At 47.8% G+C, this 20,950-nt stretch overlaps 1 protein-coding gene across 4 annotated transcripts in view; it reads right to left on the reverse strand.

The window, feature by feature from the left end:
- Positions 1 to 20,950, reverse strand: part of DDHD2 (DDHD domain containing 2) — a 252,721-nt gene that overhangs the window by 188,163 nt on the left and 43,608 nt on the right. For all 4 annotated transcript variants that reach the window (XM_063931530.1, XM_063931529.1, XM_063931532.1 and 1 more), the window contains 3 exons: positions 19,084 to 19,279; positions 18,363 to 18,553; positions 159 to 248 (listed from right to left, as the gene is read on the reverse strand). In XM_063931530.1, coding sequence (XP_063787600.1) covers positions 159 to 248; positions 18,363 to 18,553; positions 19,084 to 19,279 — 477 coding nt within the window. The remainder of the gene's footprint in view (positions 1 to 158; positions 249 to 18,362; positions 18,554 to 19,083; positions 19,280 to 20,950) is intronic.

Below are 20,950 nucleotides of genomic sequence, written 5' to 3' on the forward strand. Positions count from 1 at the left end.
GTATCAGCAGGGTGGAGTAAATCCCAATATGTGCAGGTCATCATGGCTCAACAATTTATACCTGCTCAAGATTTTCTGAGCCATCCTTTACCAGCTTCCCACTATACCATCTCTGTTTAAAAGTAAATCAGCCATATCTAAAGATCTCTTTTCTCTACCTTGGGGTTATGCAGAATGATCAGTTCTCTAGAGGGCGATTGCAGTCTCCTCTTCCACTCATTACCGGTCACTGCTTGCATGTAGGTATCCTGCAGAAACAGACATATTCAAATTACAATGAAATTTAATTGAGGTCCTTTTAAAAGGTTATTAAAGGCATACACATTTTTTTTAATTACAAACAACATTATAAACTTTTTCTCCCCATAATTGTTTTAGATATCAAAATGAATATTCATTAAATCAGCATAAAACAAAGTACTCGACTAGTATTCCAGTCCAACTGTCATTTATGAAATAAGAACAGTCTTCGACATTTTTTCAGACATTACTTGTTTTCTCTAACGTCCTAGTGGATGCTGGGGACTCCGAAAGGACCATGGGGAATAGTGGCTCCGCAGGAGACTGGGCACAAAGTAAAAGCTTTAGGACTAACTGGTGTGCACTGGCTCCTCCCCCTATGACCCTCCTCCAAGCCTCAGTTAAGATTTTGTGCCCGAACGAGAAGGGTGCAATCTAGGTGGCTCTCCTGAGCTGCTTAGAGTAAAAGTTTAGATAGGTTTTTTTATTTTCAGTGAGACCTGCTGGCAACAGGCTCACTGCATCGAGGGACTAAGGGGAGAAGAAGCGAACTCACCTGCGTGCAGAGTGGATTGGGCTTCTTAGGCTACTGGACATTAGCTCCAGAGGGACGATCACAGGCCCAGCCATGGATGGGTCCCGGAGCCGCGCCGCCGGCCCCCTTACAGAGCCAGAAGAGTTAAGAGGTCCGGAAAATCGGCGGCAGAAGACGTCCTGTCTTCAATAAGGTAGCGCACAGCACCGCAGCTGTGCGCCATTGCTCTCAGCACACTTCACACTCCGGTCACTGAGGGTGCAGGGCGCTGGGGGGGGGGCGCCCTGGGACGCAATGAAAATACCTTAAATGGCTAAAAATACATCACATATAGCTCCTGGGCTATATGGATGTATTTAACCCCTGCCAGTTTTCCACAAAAAAGCGGGAGAAAGGCCGCCGAAAAAGGGGCGGAGCCTATCTCCTCAGCACACAAGCGCCATTTTTTCCTCACAGCTCCGTTGGAGGAAGGCTCCCTGACTCTCCCCTGCAGTCCTGCACTACAGAAACAGGGTAAAACAAGAGAGGGGGGGCACTAAATTGGCATAAGAATCTATACAGAATCTAAAACACTTATATAAGGTTATCCCTGTATATATATAGCGCTCTGGTGTGTGCTGGCAAACTCTCCCTCTGTCTCCCCAAAGGGGCTAGTGGGGTCCTGTCCTCTGTCAGAGCATTCCCTGTGTGTGTGCTGTGTGTCGGTAGGCTGTGTCGACATGTATGAGGAAGAAAATGGTGTGGAGGCGGAGCAATTGCCTGTGTTAGTGATGTCACCCCCTAGGGAGTCGACACCTGACTGGATGGTCTTATGGAAAGAATTACGTGATAGTGTCGGCACTTTACAAAAGACTGTTGACGACATGAGACAGCCGGCAAATCAGTTAATACCTGTACAGGCGTCTCAAACACCGTCAGGGGCTATAAAACGCCCGTTACCTCAGGTCGATACAGACACGGACACTGACTCCAGTGTCGACGGTGAGGAAACAAACGTATTTTCCAGTAGGGCCACACGTTACATGATCACGGCAATGAAGGAGGTTTTGAACATTTCTGATACTACAAGTACCACAAAAAAGGGTATTATGTGGGGTGTGAAAAAACTACCCGTAGTTTTTCCTGAATCAGATGAATTAAATGAGGTGTGTGATGAAGCGTGGGTTTCCCCCGATAAAAAACTGCTAATTTCTAAAAAATGATTGGCATTATACCCTTTCCCGCCAGAGGTTAGGGCGCGTTGGGAAACACCCCCTAGCGTAGATAAGGCGCTCACACGCTTATCAAAACAAGTGGCGTTACCGTCTCCTGATACGGCCGCCCTCAAGGAACCAGCTGATAGGAAGCTGGAAAATATCCTTAAAAGTATATACACACATACTGGTATTATACTGCGACCAGCAATAGCCTCAGCCTGGATGTGCAGTGCTGGGGTGGCTTGGTCGGATTCCCTGACTGAAAATATTGATACCCTGGACAGGGACAATATATTATTGACTATAGAGCATTTAAAGGATGCATTTCTATATATGCGAGATGCACAGAGGGATATTTGCACTCTGGCATCAAGAGTAAGTGCGATGTCCATTCTGCCAGAAGAGGATTATGGGCGCGACAGTGGTCAGGGGATGCGGATTCCAAACGGCATATGGAAGTATTGCCGTATAAAGGGGAGGAGTTATTTGGGGTCGGTCTATCGGACCTGGTGGCCACGGCAACGGCTGGAAAATCCACCTTTTTACCCCAAGTCACCTCGCAGCAGAAAAAGATACCGTCTTTTCAGGCTCAGTCCTTTCGTCCCCATAAGGGCAAGCGGGCAAAAGGCCACTCATATCTGCCCCGGGGCAGAGGAAGGGGAAAAAGACTGCAGCAAACAGCCTCTTCCCACGAACAGAAGCCCTCCCCCGCTTCTGCCAAGTCCTCAGCATGACGCTGGGGCCTTACAAGCGGACTCAGGCACGGTGGGGGCCCGTCTCAAGAATTTCAGCGCGCAGTGGGCTCACTCGCAAGTGGACCCCTGGATCCTGCAGGTAGTATCTCAGGGGTACAAATTGGAATTCGAGACGTCTCCCCCTCGCCGGTTCCTGAAGTCTGCTTTACCAACGTCTCCCCCCGACAGGGAGGCGGTATTGGAAGCCATTCACAAGCTGTATTCCCAGCAGGTGATAATCAAGGTACCCCTCCTACAACAGGGCAAGGGATATTATTCCACGCTGTTTGTGGTACCGAAGCCGGACGGCTCGGTGAGACCCATTTTAAATCTGAAATCCATGAAAACTTACATAAAAAGGTTCAAGTTCAAGATGGAGTCACTCAGAGCAGTGATAGCGAACCTGGAAGAAGGGGACTATATGGTGTCTCTGGACATCAAGGATGCTTACCTCCATGTCCCAATTTGCCCTTCTCACCAAGGGTACCTCAGGTTTGTGGTACAGAACTGTCACTATCAGTTTCAGACGCTGCCGTTTGGATTGTCCACGGCACCCCGGGTCTTTACCAAGGTAATGGCCGAAAATAAGAATTTACTTACCGATAATTCTATTTCTCGTAGTCCGTAGTGGATGCTGGGGACTCCGTAAGGACCATGGGGAATAGCGGCTCCGCAGGAGACTGGGCACATCTAAAGAAAGCTTTAGGACTAACTGGTGTGCACTGGCTCCTCCCCCTATGACCCTCCTCCAAGCCTTAGTTAGGATACTGTGCCCGGACGAGCGTACACAATAAGGAAGGATTTTGAATCCCGGGTAAGACTCATACCAGCCACACCAATCACACCGTATAACCTGTGATCTGAACCCAGTTAACAGTATGATAACAGAGGAGCCTCTGAAAGATGGCTCACAACAATAATAACCCGATTTTTGTAACAATAACTATGTACAAGTATTGCAGACAATCCGCACTTGGGATGGGCGCCCAGCATCCACTACGGACTACGAGAAATAGAATTATCGGTAAGTAAATTCTTATTTTCTCTAACGTCCTAAGTGGATGCTGGGGACTCCGTAAGGACCATGGGGATTATACCAAAGCTCCCAAACGGGCGGGAGAGTGCGGATGACTCTGCAGCACCAAATGAGAGAACTCCAGGTCCTCCTCAGCCAGGATATTAATTTTGTAGAATTTTACAAACGTATTTGCTCCTGACCAAGTAGCTGCTCGGCAAAGTTGTAAAGCCGAGACCCCTCGGGCAGCCGCCCAAGATGAGCCCACCTTCCTTGTGGAGTGGGCATTTACAGATTTTTGGTTGTGGCAGGCCTGCCACAGAATGTGCAAGCTGAATTGTACTACAAATCCAACGAGCAATAGTCTGCTTAGAAGCAGGAGCACCCAGCTTGTTGGGTGCACACAGGATAAACAGCGAGTCAGATTTCCTGACTCCAGCCGTCCTGGAAACATATATTTTCAGGGCACTGACAACGTCTAGCAACTTGGAGGCCTCCAAGTCCCTAGTAGCCGCAGGCACCACCAATAGGTTGGTTCAGGTGAGACGCTGAAACCACCTTGGGGAGAAACTGAGGACGAGTCCTCAATTCCGCCCTGTCCGAATGGAAAATCAGATAAGGGCTTTTTCAGGATAAAGCCGCCAATTCTGACACGCGCCTGGCCCAGGCCAGGGCCAACAGCATGACCACTTTCCATGTGAGATATTTTAACTCCACAGATTTAAGTGGTTCAAACCAATGTGACTTTTGGAACCCAAAACTACATTGAGATCCCAAAGTGCCACTGGAGGCACAAAAGGAGGCTGTATATGCAGTACCCCTTTTACAAACGTCTGAACTTCAGGGACTGAAGCTAGTTCTTTTTGGAAGAAAATTGACAGGGCCGCAAATTTGAACCTTAATGGACCCCAATTTCAGGCCCATAGACACTCCTGTTTGCAGGAAATGTAGGAATCGACCCAGTTGAATTTCCTCCGTCGGGCCTTACTGGCCTCGCACCACGCAACATATTTTCGCCAATTGCGGTGATAATGTTTTTGCGGTTACATCCTTCCTGGCTTTGATCAGGATAGGGATGACTTCATCCGGAAAGCCTTTTTTCCTTCAGGATCCGGCGTTCAACCGCCATGCCGTCAAACGCAGCCGCGGTAAGTCTTGGAACAGACAGGGTCCTTGCTGGAGCAGGTCCCTTCTTAGAGGTAGAGGCCACGGATCCTCCGTGAGCATCTCTTGAAGTTCCGGTTACCAAGTCCTTCTTGGCCAATCCGGAGCCACGAATATAGTGCTTTCTCCTCTCCATCTTATCAATCTCAGTACCTTGGGTATGAGAGGCAGAGGAGGGAACACATACACTGACTGGTACACCCACGGTGTTACCAGAGCCTCTACAACTATTGCCTGAGGGTCTCTTGACCTGGCGCAATACCTGTCGAGTTTTTTAATCATGTGGACGACTTCTGGGTGAAGTCCCCACTCTCCCGGGTGGAGGTCGTGCTGAGGAAGTCTGCTTCCCAGTTGTCCACTCCCGGAATGAATACTGTTGACAGTGCTATCACATGATTTTCCGCCCAGCGAAGAATCCCTGCAGCTTCTGCCATTGCCCTCCTGCTTCTTGTGCCACCCTGTCTGTTTACGTGGGTGACTGCCATGATGTTGTCCGACTGGATCAACACCGGCTGACCTTGAAGCAGAGGTCTTGCTAAGCTTAGAGCATTGTAAATGGCCCTTAGCTTCAGGATATTTATGTGAAGTGATGTATCCAGGCTTGACCACAAGCCCTGGATATTCCTTCCCTGTGTGACTGCTCCCCAGCCTCGCAGGCTGGCATCCGTGGTCACCAGGACCCAGTCCTGAATGCCGAATCTGCGGCCCTCTAGAAGATGAGCACTCTGCAACCACCACATGATGGATACCCTTGTCCTTGGTGACAGGGTTATCCGCTGATGCATCTGAAAATGCGACCCGGACCATTTGTCCAGTAGGTTCCACTGGAAAGTTCTTGCGTGGAATCTAACGAATGGGATTGCTTCGTAGGAAGCCACCATTTTTACCCAGAACCCTTGTGCATTGATGCACTGAGACTTGGTTCGGTTTTAGGAGGTTCCTGACTAGCTCGGATAACTCCCTGGTTTTCTCTTCCGGGAGAAACACCTTTTTTCTGGATTGTGTCCAGGAACATCCCTAGGAAACAGAAGACAAGTCGTCGGAACCAGCTGCGATTTTGGAATATTGAGAATCCAATCGTGCTGCCGCAACACTACCTGAGATAGTGCTACACCGACTTCCAACTGTTCCCTGGATCTTACCCTTATCAGGGAATCGTCCAAGTAAGGGATAACTAAAATTCCCTTCCTTCGAAGGGATATAATTTCGGCCATTACCTTGGTAAAGACCCGGGGTGCCGTGGACCATCCCTACGGCAGCGTCTGAACTGATAGTGACAGTTCTGTACCATAACCTGCGGTACCCTTGGTGAGAAGGGTAAACTTTGACATGAAGGTAAGCATCCTTGATGTCCCAAGACATCATGTAGTCCCCTTCTTCCAGGTTCGCAATCACTGCTCTGAGTGACTCAATCTTGAATTTGAACCTCTGTATGTAAGTGTTCAAAGATTTTAGATTTAGAATCGGTTTCACCGGGCCGTCTGGCTTCGGTACCACAATAGTGTGGAATAATACCCCGTTCCCTGTTGCAGGAGGGGTACCTTGATTATCACCTGCTGGGTGAATGGCTTCCAAAACTGCCTCCCTGTCAGAGGGAGACGTCTGTAAAGCCGACTTTTGGAAACGGCGAGGGGGAGACGTCTCGAATTTCAATATGTACCCTTGAGATATTACCTGAAGGATCCAGGGGTCTACTTGCGAGTGAGCCCACTGCGCACTGAAATTCATTGAGAACGGGCCCCCACCGTGCCTGAGTTTGTAAGGCCCTAGCGTCATACTGAGGGCTTTTGCAGAGGCGGGAAATGATTTCTGTTCCTGGGAACTGGGTAATCTCTTCAGCCTTTTTCCTCTCCCTCTGTCACGAGCAGAAAAGAGGAACCTTTTGTCCGCTTGCCAACAAAGGACTGCGCCTGATAATACGGCGTCTTATTTTGAGAGGCGACCTGGGGTACAAACGTGGATTTCCCAGTTGTTGCCGTGGCCACCAGGTCTAAAAGACCGACCCCAAATGTCCCCTTTTAAAGGCAATACTTCCAAATGCCCTTTGGAATCCGCATCACCTGACCATTTTACTGGTAGAATTGGACAACGCACTTATACTTGATGCCAGTCGGCAAATATTCCGCTGTGCATCATGCATATATAGAAATGCATCTTTTAAATGCTCTATAGGCAATAATATACTATCCTTATCTAGGATATCAATATTTCCAGTCAGGGAATCCGACCATGCCAACCCAGCACTGCACCTCCAGGCTGAGGCGATTGCTGGTCGCAGTATAACACCAGTATGTGTGTGAATACATTTTTGGATACCCTCCTGCTTTCTATCAGCAGGATCCTTAAGGGCGGCCATCTCATGAGAAGGTAGAGCCCTTGTTCTTACAAGCGTGTGAGCGCCTTATCCCCCCTAGGGGGTGTTTCCCAACGCACCCTAACCTCTGGCGGGAAAGGGTATACAGCCAATACTTTTTAAGAAATTATCAATTGTTATCGGGGGGAAACCCACGTATCATCACACACCTCATTTTATTTTTCAGATTCAGGAAAACTACAGGTAGTTTTTCCCTCACCGAACATAATACCCCTTTTTGGTGGTACTCGTATTATCAGAAATGTATAAAACATTTTCCATTGTCTCAATCATGTAACGTGTGGCCCTACTGGAAATCACGGTTGTCTCTTCACCGTCGACACAGGAGTCAGTATCCGTGTCGGCGTCTGTATCTGCCATCTGAGGTAACGGGCGCTTTAGAGCCCCTGACGGCCTATGAGACGTCTGGACAGGCACAAGCTGAGTAGCCGGCTGTCTCATGTCAACCACTGTTTTTTTTATACAGAGCTGACACTGTCACGTAATTTTCAACAGTACATCCACTCAGGTGTCGACCCCCTAGGTGGTGACATCACTGTTACAGACACTCTGCTCCGTTTCCACATCATTTTTCTCCTCATACATGTCGACACAAACGTACCGACACACAGCACACACACAGGGAATGCTCTGATAAGAGGACAGGACCCCACTAGCCCTTTGGGGAGACAGAGGGAGAGCACACACCAGAGCGCTATATATATATACAGGGATAACCTTATATAAGTGTTTTTCCCCTTATAGCTGCTGTATGTTTTAATACTGTGCCTAATTAGTGCCCCCCTCTCTTTTTTTAACCCTTTCTGTAGTGCAGGGAAGAGCCAGGGAGCTTCCCTCCAACTGAGCTGTGAGGGAAAATGGCGCCAGTGTGCTGAGGAGATAGGCTCCGCCCCCTTTTCGGCGGCCTTATCACCCGTTTTTCTGTATATTCTGGCAGGGGTTAAATGCATCCATATAGCCCAGGAGCTATATGTGATGCATTTTTTGCCATGTAAGGTATTTTTTTTATTGCGTCTCAGGGCGCCCCCCCCAGCGCCCTGCACCCTCAGTGACCGGAGTATGAAGTGTGCTGAGAGCAATGGCGCACAGCTGCAGTGCTGTGCGCTACCTTATTGAAGACAGGAACGTCTTCTGCCGCCGATTTTTCCGGACCTCTTCGCTCTTCTGGCTCTGTAAGGGGGCCGGCGGCGCGGCTCCGGGACCCATCCAGGCTGAACCTGTGATCGTCCCTCTGGAGCTAATGTCCAGTAGCCAAGAAGCCCAATCCACTCTGCACGCAGGTGAGTTCGCTTCTTCTCCCCTTAGTCCCTCGATGCAGTGAGCCTGTTGCCAGCAGGTCTCACTGAAAATAACAAACCTAAACTAAAACTTTCACTAAGAAGCTCAGGAGAGCCCCTAGTGTGCACCCTTCTCGTCGGGCACAGAAATCTAACTGAGGCTTGGAGGAGGGTCATAGGGGGAGGAGCCAGTGCACACAAGTTAGTCCTAAAGCTTTCTTTAGATGTGCCCAGTCTCCTGCGGAGCCGCTATTCCCCATGGTCCTTACGGAGTCCCCAGCATCCACTTAGGACGTTAGAGAAATGATGATTCTTCTTCGAAGAAAAGGCATCTTAATTATCCCTTACTTGGACGATCTCCTGATAAGGGCAAGGTCCAGAGAACAGTTAGAGGTCGGAGTAGCACTATCTCAAGTAGTACTACGACAGCACGGATGGATTCTAAATATTCCAAAATCGCAGCGGATTCCGACGACACGTCTGCTGTTCCTAGGGATGATTCTGGACACAGTACAGAAAAAGGTGTTCCTCCCGGAGGAGAAAGCCAAGGAGTTATCCGACCTAGTCAGGAACCTCCTAAGACCAGGCCAAGTGTCAGTACATCAATGCACAAGGGTCCTGGGAAAGATGGTGGCTTCTTACGAAGCGATTCCATTCGGCAGATTCCACGCAAGAACTTTTCAGTGGGATCTGCTGGACAAATGGTCCGGATCGCATCTTCAAATGCATCAGCGGATAACCCTGTCTCCAAGGACAAGGGTGTCTCTCCTGTGGTGGTTACAGAGTGCTCATCTCCTAGAGGGCCGCAGATTCGGCATTCAGGATTGGGTCCTGGTGACCACGGATGCCAGCCTGAGAGGCTGGGGAGCAGTCACACAGGGAAGAAATTTCCAGGGCTTGTGGTCAAGCATGGAAACGTCACTTCACATAAATATCCTGGAACTAAGGGCTATTTACAATGCCCTAAGTCAGGCAAGACCTCTGCTTCAGGGTCAGCCGGTGTTGATCCAGTCGGACAACATCACGGCAGTCGCCCACGTAAACAGACAGGGCGGCACAAGAAGCAGGAGGGCAATGATGGAAGTGGCAAGGGTTCTTCGCTGGGCGGAGAATCATGTGATAGCACTGTCAGCAGTGTTCATTCCGGGAGTGGACAACTGGGAAGCAGACTTCCTCAGCAGACACGATCTTCACCCGGGGGAGTGGGGACTTCACCCAGAAGTCTTCCACATGATTGTAAACCGTTGGGAAAAACCAAAAGGTGGACATGATGGCGTCCCGCCTCAACAAAAAACTGGACAGATATTGCGCCAGGTCAAGGGACCCTCAGGCAATAGCTGTGGACGCTCTGGTAACACCGTGGGTGTACCAGTCAGTGTATGTGTTCCCTCCTCTTCCTCTCATACCAAAAGTACTGAGAATCATAAGAAGGAGAGGAGTAAAGACTATACTCGTGGCTCCGGATTGGCCAAGAAGGACTTGGTACCCGGAAATTCAAGAGATGCTCACGGAAGACCCGTGGCCTCTACCTCTAAGAAAGGACCTGCTCCAGCAGGGACCATGTCTGTTCCAAGACTTACCGCGGCTGCATTTGACGGCATGGCGGTTGAACGCCGGATCCTGAAGGAAAAAGGCATTCCGGATGAAGTCATCCCTACCCTGATCAAAGCCAGGAAGGATGTAACCATACAACATTATCACCGTATTTGGCGTAAATATGTTGCGTGGTGCGAGGCCAGGAAGGCCCCTACAGAGGAATTTCAACTGGGTCGTTTCCTGCATTTCCTGCAAACAGGACTGTCTATGGGCCTCAAATTAGGGTCCATTAAGGTTCAAATTTCGGCCCTGTCAATATTCTTCCAAAAAGAACTGGCTTCTGTTCCTGAAGTTCAGACGTTTGTCAAGGGAGTACTGCATATAAAGCCTCCTTTTGTGCCTCCAGTGGCACCTTGGGATCTCAATGTAGTTTTGGGATTCCTAAAATCACATTGGTTTGAACCACTCACCACTGTGGACTTAAAATATCTCACATGGAAAGTGGTAATGCTGTTAGCCCTGGCTTCAGCCAGGCGTGTCTCAGAATTGGCGGCTTTATCCTATAAAAGCCCTTACCTAATTTTTCATACGGACAGGGCAGAATTGAGGACTCGTCCTCAATTTCTCCCTAAGGTGGTTTCAGCATTTCACTTAAACCAGCCTATTGTGGTGCCTGCGGCTACTAGGGACTTGGAGGATTCCAAGTTGCTGGACGTAGTCAGGGCCCTGAAAAATAAGAATTTACTTACCGATAATTCTATTTCTCATAGTCCGTAGTGGATGCTGGGGACTCCGAAAGGACCATGGGGAATAGCGGCTCCGCAGGAGACTGGGCACAAAGTAAAAGCTTTAGGACTAGCTGGTGTGCACTGGCTCCTCCCCCTATGACCCTCCTCCAAGCCTCAGTTAGGATACTGTGCCCGGACGAGCGTACACAATAAGGAAGGATTTTGAATCCCGGGTAAGACTCATTACCAGCCACACCAATCACACCGTACAACTTGTGATCTGAACCCAGTTAACAGCATGATAACAGAAGGAGCCTCTGAAAAGATGGCTCACAACAACAATAACCCGATTTTTGTAACAATAACTATGTACAAGTAATGCAGACAATCCGCACTTGGGATGGGCGCCCAGCATCCACTACGGACTATGAGAAATAGAATTATCGGTAAGTAAATTCTTATTTTCTCTAACGTCCTAGTGGATGCTGGGGACTCCGAAAGGACCATGGGGATTATACCAAAGCTCCCAAACGGGCGGGAGAATGCGGATGACTCTGCAGCACCGAATGAGAGAACTCCAGGTCCTCCTCAGCCAGGGTATCAAATTTGTAGAATTTAGCAAACGTGTTTGCCCCTGACCAAGTAGCTGCTCGGCAAAGTTGTAAAGCCGAGACCCCTCGGGCAGCCGCCCAAGATGAGCCCACTTTCCGTGTGGAATGGGCTTTTACAGATTTTGCCTGTGGCAGGCCTGCCACAGAATGTGCAAGCTGAATTGTACTGCAAATCCAACGAGCAATCGTCTGCTTAGAAGCAGGAGCACCCAGCTTGTTGGGTGCATACAGGATAAACAGCGAGTCAGATTTTCTGACTCCAGCCGTCCTGGAAACATATATTTTCAGGGCCCTGACTACGTCCAGCAACTTGGAATCCTCCAAGTCCCTAGTAGCCGCAGGCACCACAATAGGTTGGTTTAAGTGAAATGCTGAAAACACCTTAGGGAGAAATTGAGGACGAGTCCTCAATTCTGCCCTGTCCGTATGGAAAATCAGATAAGGGCTTTTACAGGATAAAGCCGCCAATTCTGACACGCGCCTGGCCCAGGCCAGGGCCAACAGCATGACCACTTTCCATGTGAGATATTTTAACTCCACAGATTTAAGTGGTTCAAACCAATGTGACTTTTGGAATCCAAAAAAAAACTACATTGAGATCCCAAGTGCCACTGGAGGCACAAAAGGAGGCTGTATATGCAGTACCCCTTTTACAAACTTCTGAACTTCAGGGACTGAAGCTAGTTCTTTTTGGAAGAAAATTGACAGGGCCGAAATTTGAACCTTAATGGACCCCAATTTCAGGCCCATAGACACTCCTGTTTGCAGGAAATGTAGGAATCGACCCAGTCGAATTTCCACCGTCGGGCCTTACTGGCCTCGCACCACGCAACATATTTTCGCCAATTGCGGTGATAATGTTTTTGCGGTTACATCCTTCCTGGCTTTGATCAGGATAGGGATGACTTCATCCGGAATGCCCTTTTTCCTTCAGGATCCGGCGTTCAACCGCCATGCCGTCAAACGCAGCCGCGGTAAGTCTTGGAACAGACAGGGTCCTTGCTGGAGCAGGTCCCTTCTTAGAGGTAGAGGCCACGGATCCTCCGTGAGCATCTCTTGAAGTTCCGGTTACCAAGTCCTTCTTGGCTAATCCGGAGCCACGAATATAGTGCTCACTCCTCACCATCTTATCAATCTCAGTACCTTGGGTATGAGAGGCAGAGGAGGAAACACATACCCTGACTGGTACACCCACAGTGTTACCAGAGCGTCTACAGCTATTGCCTGAGGGTCCCTGGACCTGGCGCAATACCTGTCGAGTTTTTCCCAACGGTTTATAATCCTGTGGAAGACTTCTGGGTGAAGTCCCCACTCTCCCCGGGTGGAGGTCGTGCTGAGGAAGTCTGCTTCCCAGTTGTCCACTCCCGGAATGAATACTGCTGACAGTGCTATCCCATGATTTTCCGCCCCTATTTAAACTTTTACTCTAAGCAGCTCAGGAGAGCCACCTAGATTGCACCCTTCTCGTTCGGGCACAAAATCTAACTGAGGCTTGGAGGAGGGTCATAGGGGGAGGAGCCAGTGCACACCAGCTAGTCCTAAAGCTTTTACTTTGTGCCCAGTCTCCTGCGGAGCCGCTATTCCCCATGGTCCTTTCGGAGTCCCCAGCATCCACTAGGACGTTAGAGAAATATATGTTTCCAGGACGGCTGGAGTCAGGAAATCTGATTCGCTGTTTATCCTGTATGCACCCAACAAGCTGGGTGCTCCTGCTTCTAAGCAGACGATTGCTCGTTGGATTTGTAGTACAATTCAGCTTGCACATTCTGTGGCAGGCCTGCCACAGCCAAAATCTGTAAAAGCCCATTCCACACGGAAAGTGGGCTCATCTTGGGCGGCTGCCCGAGGGGTCTCGGCTTTACAACTTTGCCGAGCAGCTACTTGGTCAGGGGCAAACACGTTTGCTAAATTCTACAAATTTGATACCCTGGCTGAGGAGGACCTGGAGTTCTCTCATTCGGTGCTGCAGAGTCATCCGCACTCTCCCGCCCGTTTGGGAGCTTTGGTATAATCCCCATGGTCCTTTCGGAGTCCCCAGCATCCACTAGGACGTTAGAGAAAATAAGAATTTACTTACCGATAATTCTATTTCTCATAGTCCGTAGTGGATGCTGGGCGCCCATCCCAAGTGCGGATTGTCTGCAATACTTGTACATAGTTATTGTTACAAAAATCGGGTTATTATTGTTGTGAGCCATCTTTTCAGAGGCTCCTCTGTTATCATGCTGTTAACTGGGTTCAGATCACAAGTTGTACGGTGTGATTGGTGTGGCTGGTATGAGTCTTACCCGGGATTCAAAATCCTTCCTTATTGTGTACGCTCGTCCGGGCACAGTATCCTAACTGAGGCTTGGAGGAGGGTCATAGGGGGAGGAGCCAGTGCACACCAGCTAGTCCTAAAGCTTTTACTTTGTGCCCAGTCTCCTGCGGAGCCGCTATTCCCCATGGTCCTTTCGGAGTCCCCAGCATCCGCTACGGACTATGAGAAATAGAATTATCGGTAAGTAAATTCTTATTTTTCCATACTATGGTTTGTGAGATTATTTTGAATAGTTTATTTTGAGGATCGCCTGCACCAATGCCAATAAATTATTATACATGAAAAGAATCAATAGATTTTTGTACTCCGAGTGCAGTGATGGATACTACCTGGACTTAGACCAGAGGTTCCCAAACGCGGTCCTCAAGGCACCCTAATGATCCAGGGGGGTGATTCAGATCTGATCCTGGCTGTGCATTTTCACAGAGCGGGGGCGATCAGGTCCTAACTGTGCATGCACCGCAATGCGCATGCGCTTCGGACAACAACAAAGGGCATCGCCGGTCAGCGACAGGATGGTGAGAAAAATCAGATCGCACGGGCGTTCGCAAGGTGATTGACAGGAGGAAGCCATATGTAGGTGGCAACTTATCGTTTATAGAGAGTGTCCGGAAAAACGCAGGCATGCCCAAGTGTTTTCAGGGAGGGTGTGTGACATCAGCTCTGACCCCAATCAGCCTGTTCTCATCACACTGTAGGAGTAAGTCCTGGGCTGCGTACACACTAGATTTTTGCAGCTCTGCATACACATGCGTTCGCACACTTGCACGGCAAATTTACACTCCCCATGGGGGCGGCGACTATCTGAACCCAGGACAGCAAAGTTTGCAGCCCAGCGATCAGATCTGAATCATCCCCCCCCCCCACCCCCCGTTTTAAGGCTATCCATGCTTGAGCACAGATGGTTAAATCAAATTGACAGCAGTAGTGTTCACACTAGGCTGATTTAACTGGGCACCACGCCCTTCCTGGTTTTAAAGTTGCAAAATGCGCACTGCCGACAGCTGCTCGGTGCCGTCTCCACCCACGGGCTGCAGCATTCTTCGGTGGAAAAAGGTGCATTACCCGATTGCCGTCAAGTGAATAGATGCCGTGCTCATGTGCATAGCATCTATTCACATTATGGAGAGAGCTTGGGAGAGGCCCAGCACCTCCGTAAGTGCTGGCCACGCCCCAAAGTGTGATGAATTGAGGATGTGTCACAGGACACGCCCCCCAGGCAGGCCATGCCCCCTCCCCAATGGACCACGCTCCTTTTTTTCGGGAATGCATGCAGGGAACCCTCTGCACCCTGCCCTGCCCCCAGTCTTCCGAGAACATTGTGAAGTACTAATTAATAGCCCTTTTCCACTTGCTCAAAAAACACGGGTAAATGCACGGGAGCGCGCATTTACCCGTGTTTTTTGCTAGTGGAAAAGGATCAACCCAGATCAAGTGATCCGGGAATCCTACCCGGGTAGCTTACCGGGTTGAACACGAGTTCAACCCGGTAAGCTGTGTAGTGTAAACGGAAGCCGTGTCGATGCGACACGGCTCCCGTACACAGTCTATGGAAGGGCGGCGCTGGGAGATCATGTGATCTCCCAGCGCCGCCCCTGCCGCGTCGCTAGCAGCGTCACCAACCCGTGTCAGGATACCGGCCGCGACCCGTGCTTAGTGGTGGAAAAGGAACGTTACAGTGCTTTGAGGACCACATTTGGTAACCTCTGACTTATACAATCCTTCCTAAGAGAGCTATACCCACAATTCCCTTGAAGTGATGTCCGGCTGCTGAGTTCCTACATTCCACTCCTCTAGCAACCAGACATCATAAAATTAAAGAATACAGAAGCATTAAATATACAATCACTCTCTTGATTCTAGACCAAGCCAACAGTAGATATAACCCTTAGTCAGTTATGCACAGAAGAAAATATACACTGGTGGGAAGATGCCCCCTTCTAACATAGGCTCAGTTTCATTGGTGACCAGGTCCAGATAATGATCCAAAGTCAAGTTGGGTATCTGCGAAGGAGAGTCTGCCAGCAAGTTTCACCCTGTTTGGCCCACTACAGGAGAGTAGCAGCCCCCCACCAGAGCACTTACCCGAGTGCCTGTCATGCAGACAGTGTCTGAGGGTTTGGCCAATGAGTTCTCAGGGGACTAGAGGTCTGCTTTCTTGACAAATTAATTTTTTGCACTTTAAGAAAATTCACTGGCATGAACTATTTATTCTTGCTTCTCATCTGTCTGATGGTCTTATGCATCTCCAGGCCAAAGACAACAATAGAAAAAGAGAGCGACCCCAGAGTCTTCTTAGACCACCGTCCCAAGCTTTTAGCTATAGACTTTGGCAAGGTAAAACCATTGAAGACGCAATTCTAGCTAAAATAATACCAGCATCTTCTAGGTATCTGGGAAAGTTTTAAACTTACATCACAAACTCCGATCTAGGCCTCAAAGTGATTCTCCAACTATTTTTCCACCACCTTGTTAAACAAAGAGGACACTACAACAGTGAAGCCCCCAACTGAAACAAAAGTAGACTTAAAGATGACCTTTTAGTGGGATGCGGTTACAATCCACTCGGAACCCCAGCGCACAAGATGCCGGCACCGGAATCCTGACACGACAGAATGCAGAAACCGGAATCTCGAAAGGGGCAAGGACACCAACCACCGGGATCCCGATTGTCGAGACAGCGGAGCTGGTAAGTACTACCCCAGGGATGGTGGGGGAAGGGGGTTAGGTTTGGGAGACCCCCGGGTTACTTAGGGTTAGCCATCACCAGGGAGGGGTTTAGGGTTAGGCCGCGGGGAGGAGATAGTTAGGTTTAAGGTGTGGAGGGGGGGGGGGGGGGGGTTAGGTTTAGGCACCACCCTGAGAGGATTAGGGTTAGGCTGCAGGGGGGTAGGGTTAAGCTACTTACTGCCCATTGTCAGAATTTCACCTGTCAGGATGTTGCTGTATCACGACATCCGGCATTTCATACCCAACCCCTTTTAGTTGTCCAAGCTAAATTATCTGCACTATACTGGCTTAGATGGAGTTCATCAGCATAGAAGCATAGTTCATATCAGATTACTCCACTACATCGCCTTCTTCTTTAGAAGAGAACTCCGCATCAGATCCTCCTCATAGCAGAACCTTCCACAGTCTAGACTGGCAAGAATTTCTAAATCCTCCCTAAAGAAGAAACTTTAACAACACCTGCACCGAGTTAGCCATGCACTGTGCCCAAACTAGATCACCGGGGGATATCAATAAGAGACCAGATAAGACCTGCTATAGCATAATCAGCTGCACAGGAATCAATTAAGTTTAATTAAATAAGGTGGAGGGACTGTTCCTATCACCTACACCAGGTGTTTCGCAAAGCAAGATGCGTGAGCTGAGAAACAGACTGAGCCAAGGATTTAGCCCATGCCGACTCAGCTGACCCTCTGATAAACCGTTCATAGGGGGGTTATTCGGATATGAACGCAGATTGCTACATACACAGCCAGATCTGTGTTCATCTCCGGACGTGCAGGGAGCCGCCAAGCACAGGGCAAGGCCGTCCAGCATGTCTAAGGCCGCCCCCCCAATGTGTCCGCAATTAGATTGCAGAGGCATCGGTTCTAAGGTTAACCCTTGGCAGTGCTGCCTGCCCTTTATTTCAGAGCAGCTGCGTGTGACATCATGCAGCCACCCCGAAAATGGTCCCAGTCCGCCCCCATTAACCCAGTGCTATCCCCGCAATGCCATAATTCCGCCTCCGCAATGCCATAACCCCGCCCCCCCAACACTCATGCCTGTCAATGACATTGCAGCCGCATCTTTCAGGGATGTGGCCATAGTGTGTAAGGACGCGCACAACGGCCGGTGCGCGTGTGCAGATCACCTGGATGCGGCAGCTGCAAGCGACCGCATGGTTGCATCCAGGTCTGAATCGGGCCCATAGGTTATTTTAGAGTACCTGGAGGATACGCACATGAAGACAGGGAGAACATACATTCATACATACATACATACATACATACATACATACACACGCATACAGTATAGGGAAACAAATATATGACCTCAGCAAAGTGAAACATTGTACAACCTTACTGCCCTGTATGTCTAGGTAATGATATGCTACTGAGTAATGTAAATTTGGGTATAAATTATATTGCTTTCCCAGATACCCGTCTATTGGGATGTGCAACATTTCCATGGTAGCCGAGACAGGCAGTAGAGGTATCCCGAATAAGATTAGCGCCTGTTCAGGAAATGGTTCCATAAAACCACTACAGGCGGACACAAGGATGAAGGTCAAATTGGCTTTGTACAGCAAAAAACTGCTCATCACAAGAGACAAATGAATACTGTACTGAATACCCGATTCCTCTATCCAAGCACAGACTATTTTAAATAATTGCAACAGTTCACATTAGTGAATTTATTGAGACTGTAAACTCATATTTGTGGCCATTTGTGGTGTTTGTGCACTTGTCTTTTCTTAGCACTTTAATACTAATACAACTACAATAATAAAAAAATAATAATAAATAATAATAATAATAACGTTATGCTACACGCTCTCATTTCTATTAAAGGCAGATTACTGGGACAGATTACTATAAAATGTTTCAGGATAGGACGTGAAAGAGAAAGGCAGATATTTACCTCCAGTATCTCACTGAAATTTTCTGCATATGGAACATATTTATTGTCCTTATCCCCTTGGTAGAACCAGGTGCATCTCTGCGCTTCAGAGTCCTCCTCGTCCCAGTACACAGACAGCATCCTGCGACTGCCCAGGTACACATCATAGCGACCCCCACAAACTGGGATTACAATACTGTTTGGATTTTGTCCTGATAAAGAGAACAAACAAGCAGCGTTACAAAACAGAACATCACTGTCATGCAAAATAATTACCAAAAAAACAACCCCATAAAATAGAATCACCTACAAAAACATTTAAGGGAAAACAATCAAAAAATAAAATGATCAGAAAGTACAATTGTCTTGCCCCAACAATTTGTCCCTAGGTCAACAGCCATTGTAGAAGTCCTGAGGAAAAGGATCCAAAGAGATGTCCACACTGCAGTCTTATAACTATGAAAGGCTCAAATCCTAGATTAAAGGCTTAATGAGCTGTATTACATTAATACTAACAGGATTAGATGTTCAACACATAAATCCAATTACTTCCATGTTATTACACTAATTTATGAATGCGCTAAACTTCTCTGATACTATCAGTTGTCTTATCACGTAGCAAAAAAAATGTTCTCTTCCTTTACTATACAGCCTCGCTATGCCCTCCATGACCATTTGTACTGCCACTCCTTATTGTGTTCACCCCTGTACGTATAGTCTGTGGTTCTCTCACATACTGTACCAGAGCAGAAAGCTGCCTCCAGTTTCTCAGAATCCTCCCTGCTGAAGGGGTTCCAGGACCCTCTGTCATCCTGTATCTTGTGGTAGAACCAGTGAGGAATCACCGCCTCATAGGTCAATGGAATCTCCATTGTCTCAATGGTGATCGAGGGTACGGAGGATGGAGACGCCTCCGTTTTGCCATGTGAAGACATCTCCTATATCAATAATAAAGGAATAGAGCTCTAAAGTGAAACAGCACTTACATTCACAGAGAAGTCACTGTACAGTATATGCCGCTCCCTCTATCTAAAATACTACTTCAGACTTTGAGCCCTTTCAACAAGGTATCAAATGGGATTAGCTGGAATATTTGCCCTTAGGCGGAGCTAGGTGGAGAAAACCACAATTGGCGGAGGACAAATAATAAACAATTTGTATGTTTTGGCTAGGAAAAGAACAGGGAGTAATAATCTAGATGTATTTCCACAGACTGGAATTCTAGCCAACTGTACACAGATGGTAAGCAGTTAGTGTAACATTAAATTATGGATTCTAAAACAAGCTGTAATGTTAAGCGCACGCCACTCATTTTCTGCTGCTTCTTTATAACCTGTAATCCATGTCTGTCTGTTCTCATCAGTCCACAAAGTGATAGAAAATGTAAGATTTGATATTCATATGAAAAACACTCTCAAATCTCTCATATCATCTGACTGAAAATTAGATGCCACATTCTTAGCATTTGTTGGCAAAATACAGTCTATTGCTTAAGACTTCAAAATTCAGGCAACATACACACATTTCAGCACAATTATGCAGTTCTAGCTAATATATGTATATATACACACATACATATACATATACATATATATATATATATTTACACACACATTTCTAATTATTATTATTTTTAGAGCCAAAGTGCGGCATCAAGCTTTCAACAATATTAATAATAAGGACGGTCACACCATGTTCATCAATGTATTAGTGCTTTGATGCACTATCGTCTGGAGGTCCGGACGATAGTGCTATAAAAGCATTGAAATATTGGTAAATATGGCATGACTGTCCCAATTGTTATTATTACTGAAAGCTGAGTGCCGCACTTTAGTTCTACTGTTTGCAAGTTTGGTGAGGGCACCAGCATCTCATGCCTTATTTTGGAGAGCAGCGTATCTTTATGACATTTTATCTAACACTCTTTTGGGACTTTTCTGTAGAAAGTAGTGCCCAACTAGTGTGTGTGTGTGTGTGTGTGTGTGTGTGTGTGTGTGTGTGTGTGTGTGTGTGTGTGTGTGTGTGTGTGTGTGTGTGTGTGTGTGTGTGTGTGTGTGTGTGTAGATGTATGTATGAATGCATATAGTAATGTATGTCTGTTTCATTTCATCATATTGAAAAAAGCTTGCTTTGTTATTTTATCATATTTTTCTCTGAATTGGTGAGTGTCACCCTCCACCGGGATTACAAGATTATTTTTTGGATTAGGCACTACACTCTATATAAAATCAGCTGGTTACACTGCAAAGAAATGTAACTGATCCCATAAGAGGTCTATCATCGAAGTACTTCAAGAAAGAACAAGTTACATTTCTGCAGACAGAAGTATAACAAGCTCCCAGCAGTCCGCAGTGTGATTCCTTGTGATCCTAGAAAATGAGGAGGGATCCATGAGCCACTGTTTTCAGCAGCAGTTTCCTGACACATCCCCACTGACTAAGGAAAATATTTATCAGATTTATTGGTCATACTTTCTTCCCCACAGATGACCTTCTGAGACTGGCTGGATACTGCTAAGGGCCCCATACACTACTGCGACATGTCCGTCTGACATGTCGCAGGCGATCACCCCGGCAGCCTCCCGGAAGGCAGGATCGCCCAAGATACAT

The sequence above is a fragment of the Pseudophryne corroboree genome, chromosome 6 (genome assembly GCF_028390025.1).
Source record: "Pseudophryne corroboree isolate aPseCor3 chromosome 6, aPseCor3.hap2, whole genome shotgun sequence".
NCBI classification, from domain to species: domain Eukaryota; kingdom Metazoa; phylum Chordata; class Amphibia; order Anura; family Myobatrachidae; genus Pseudophryne; species Pseudophryne corroboree.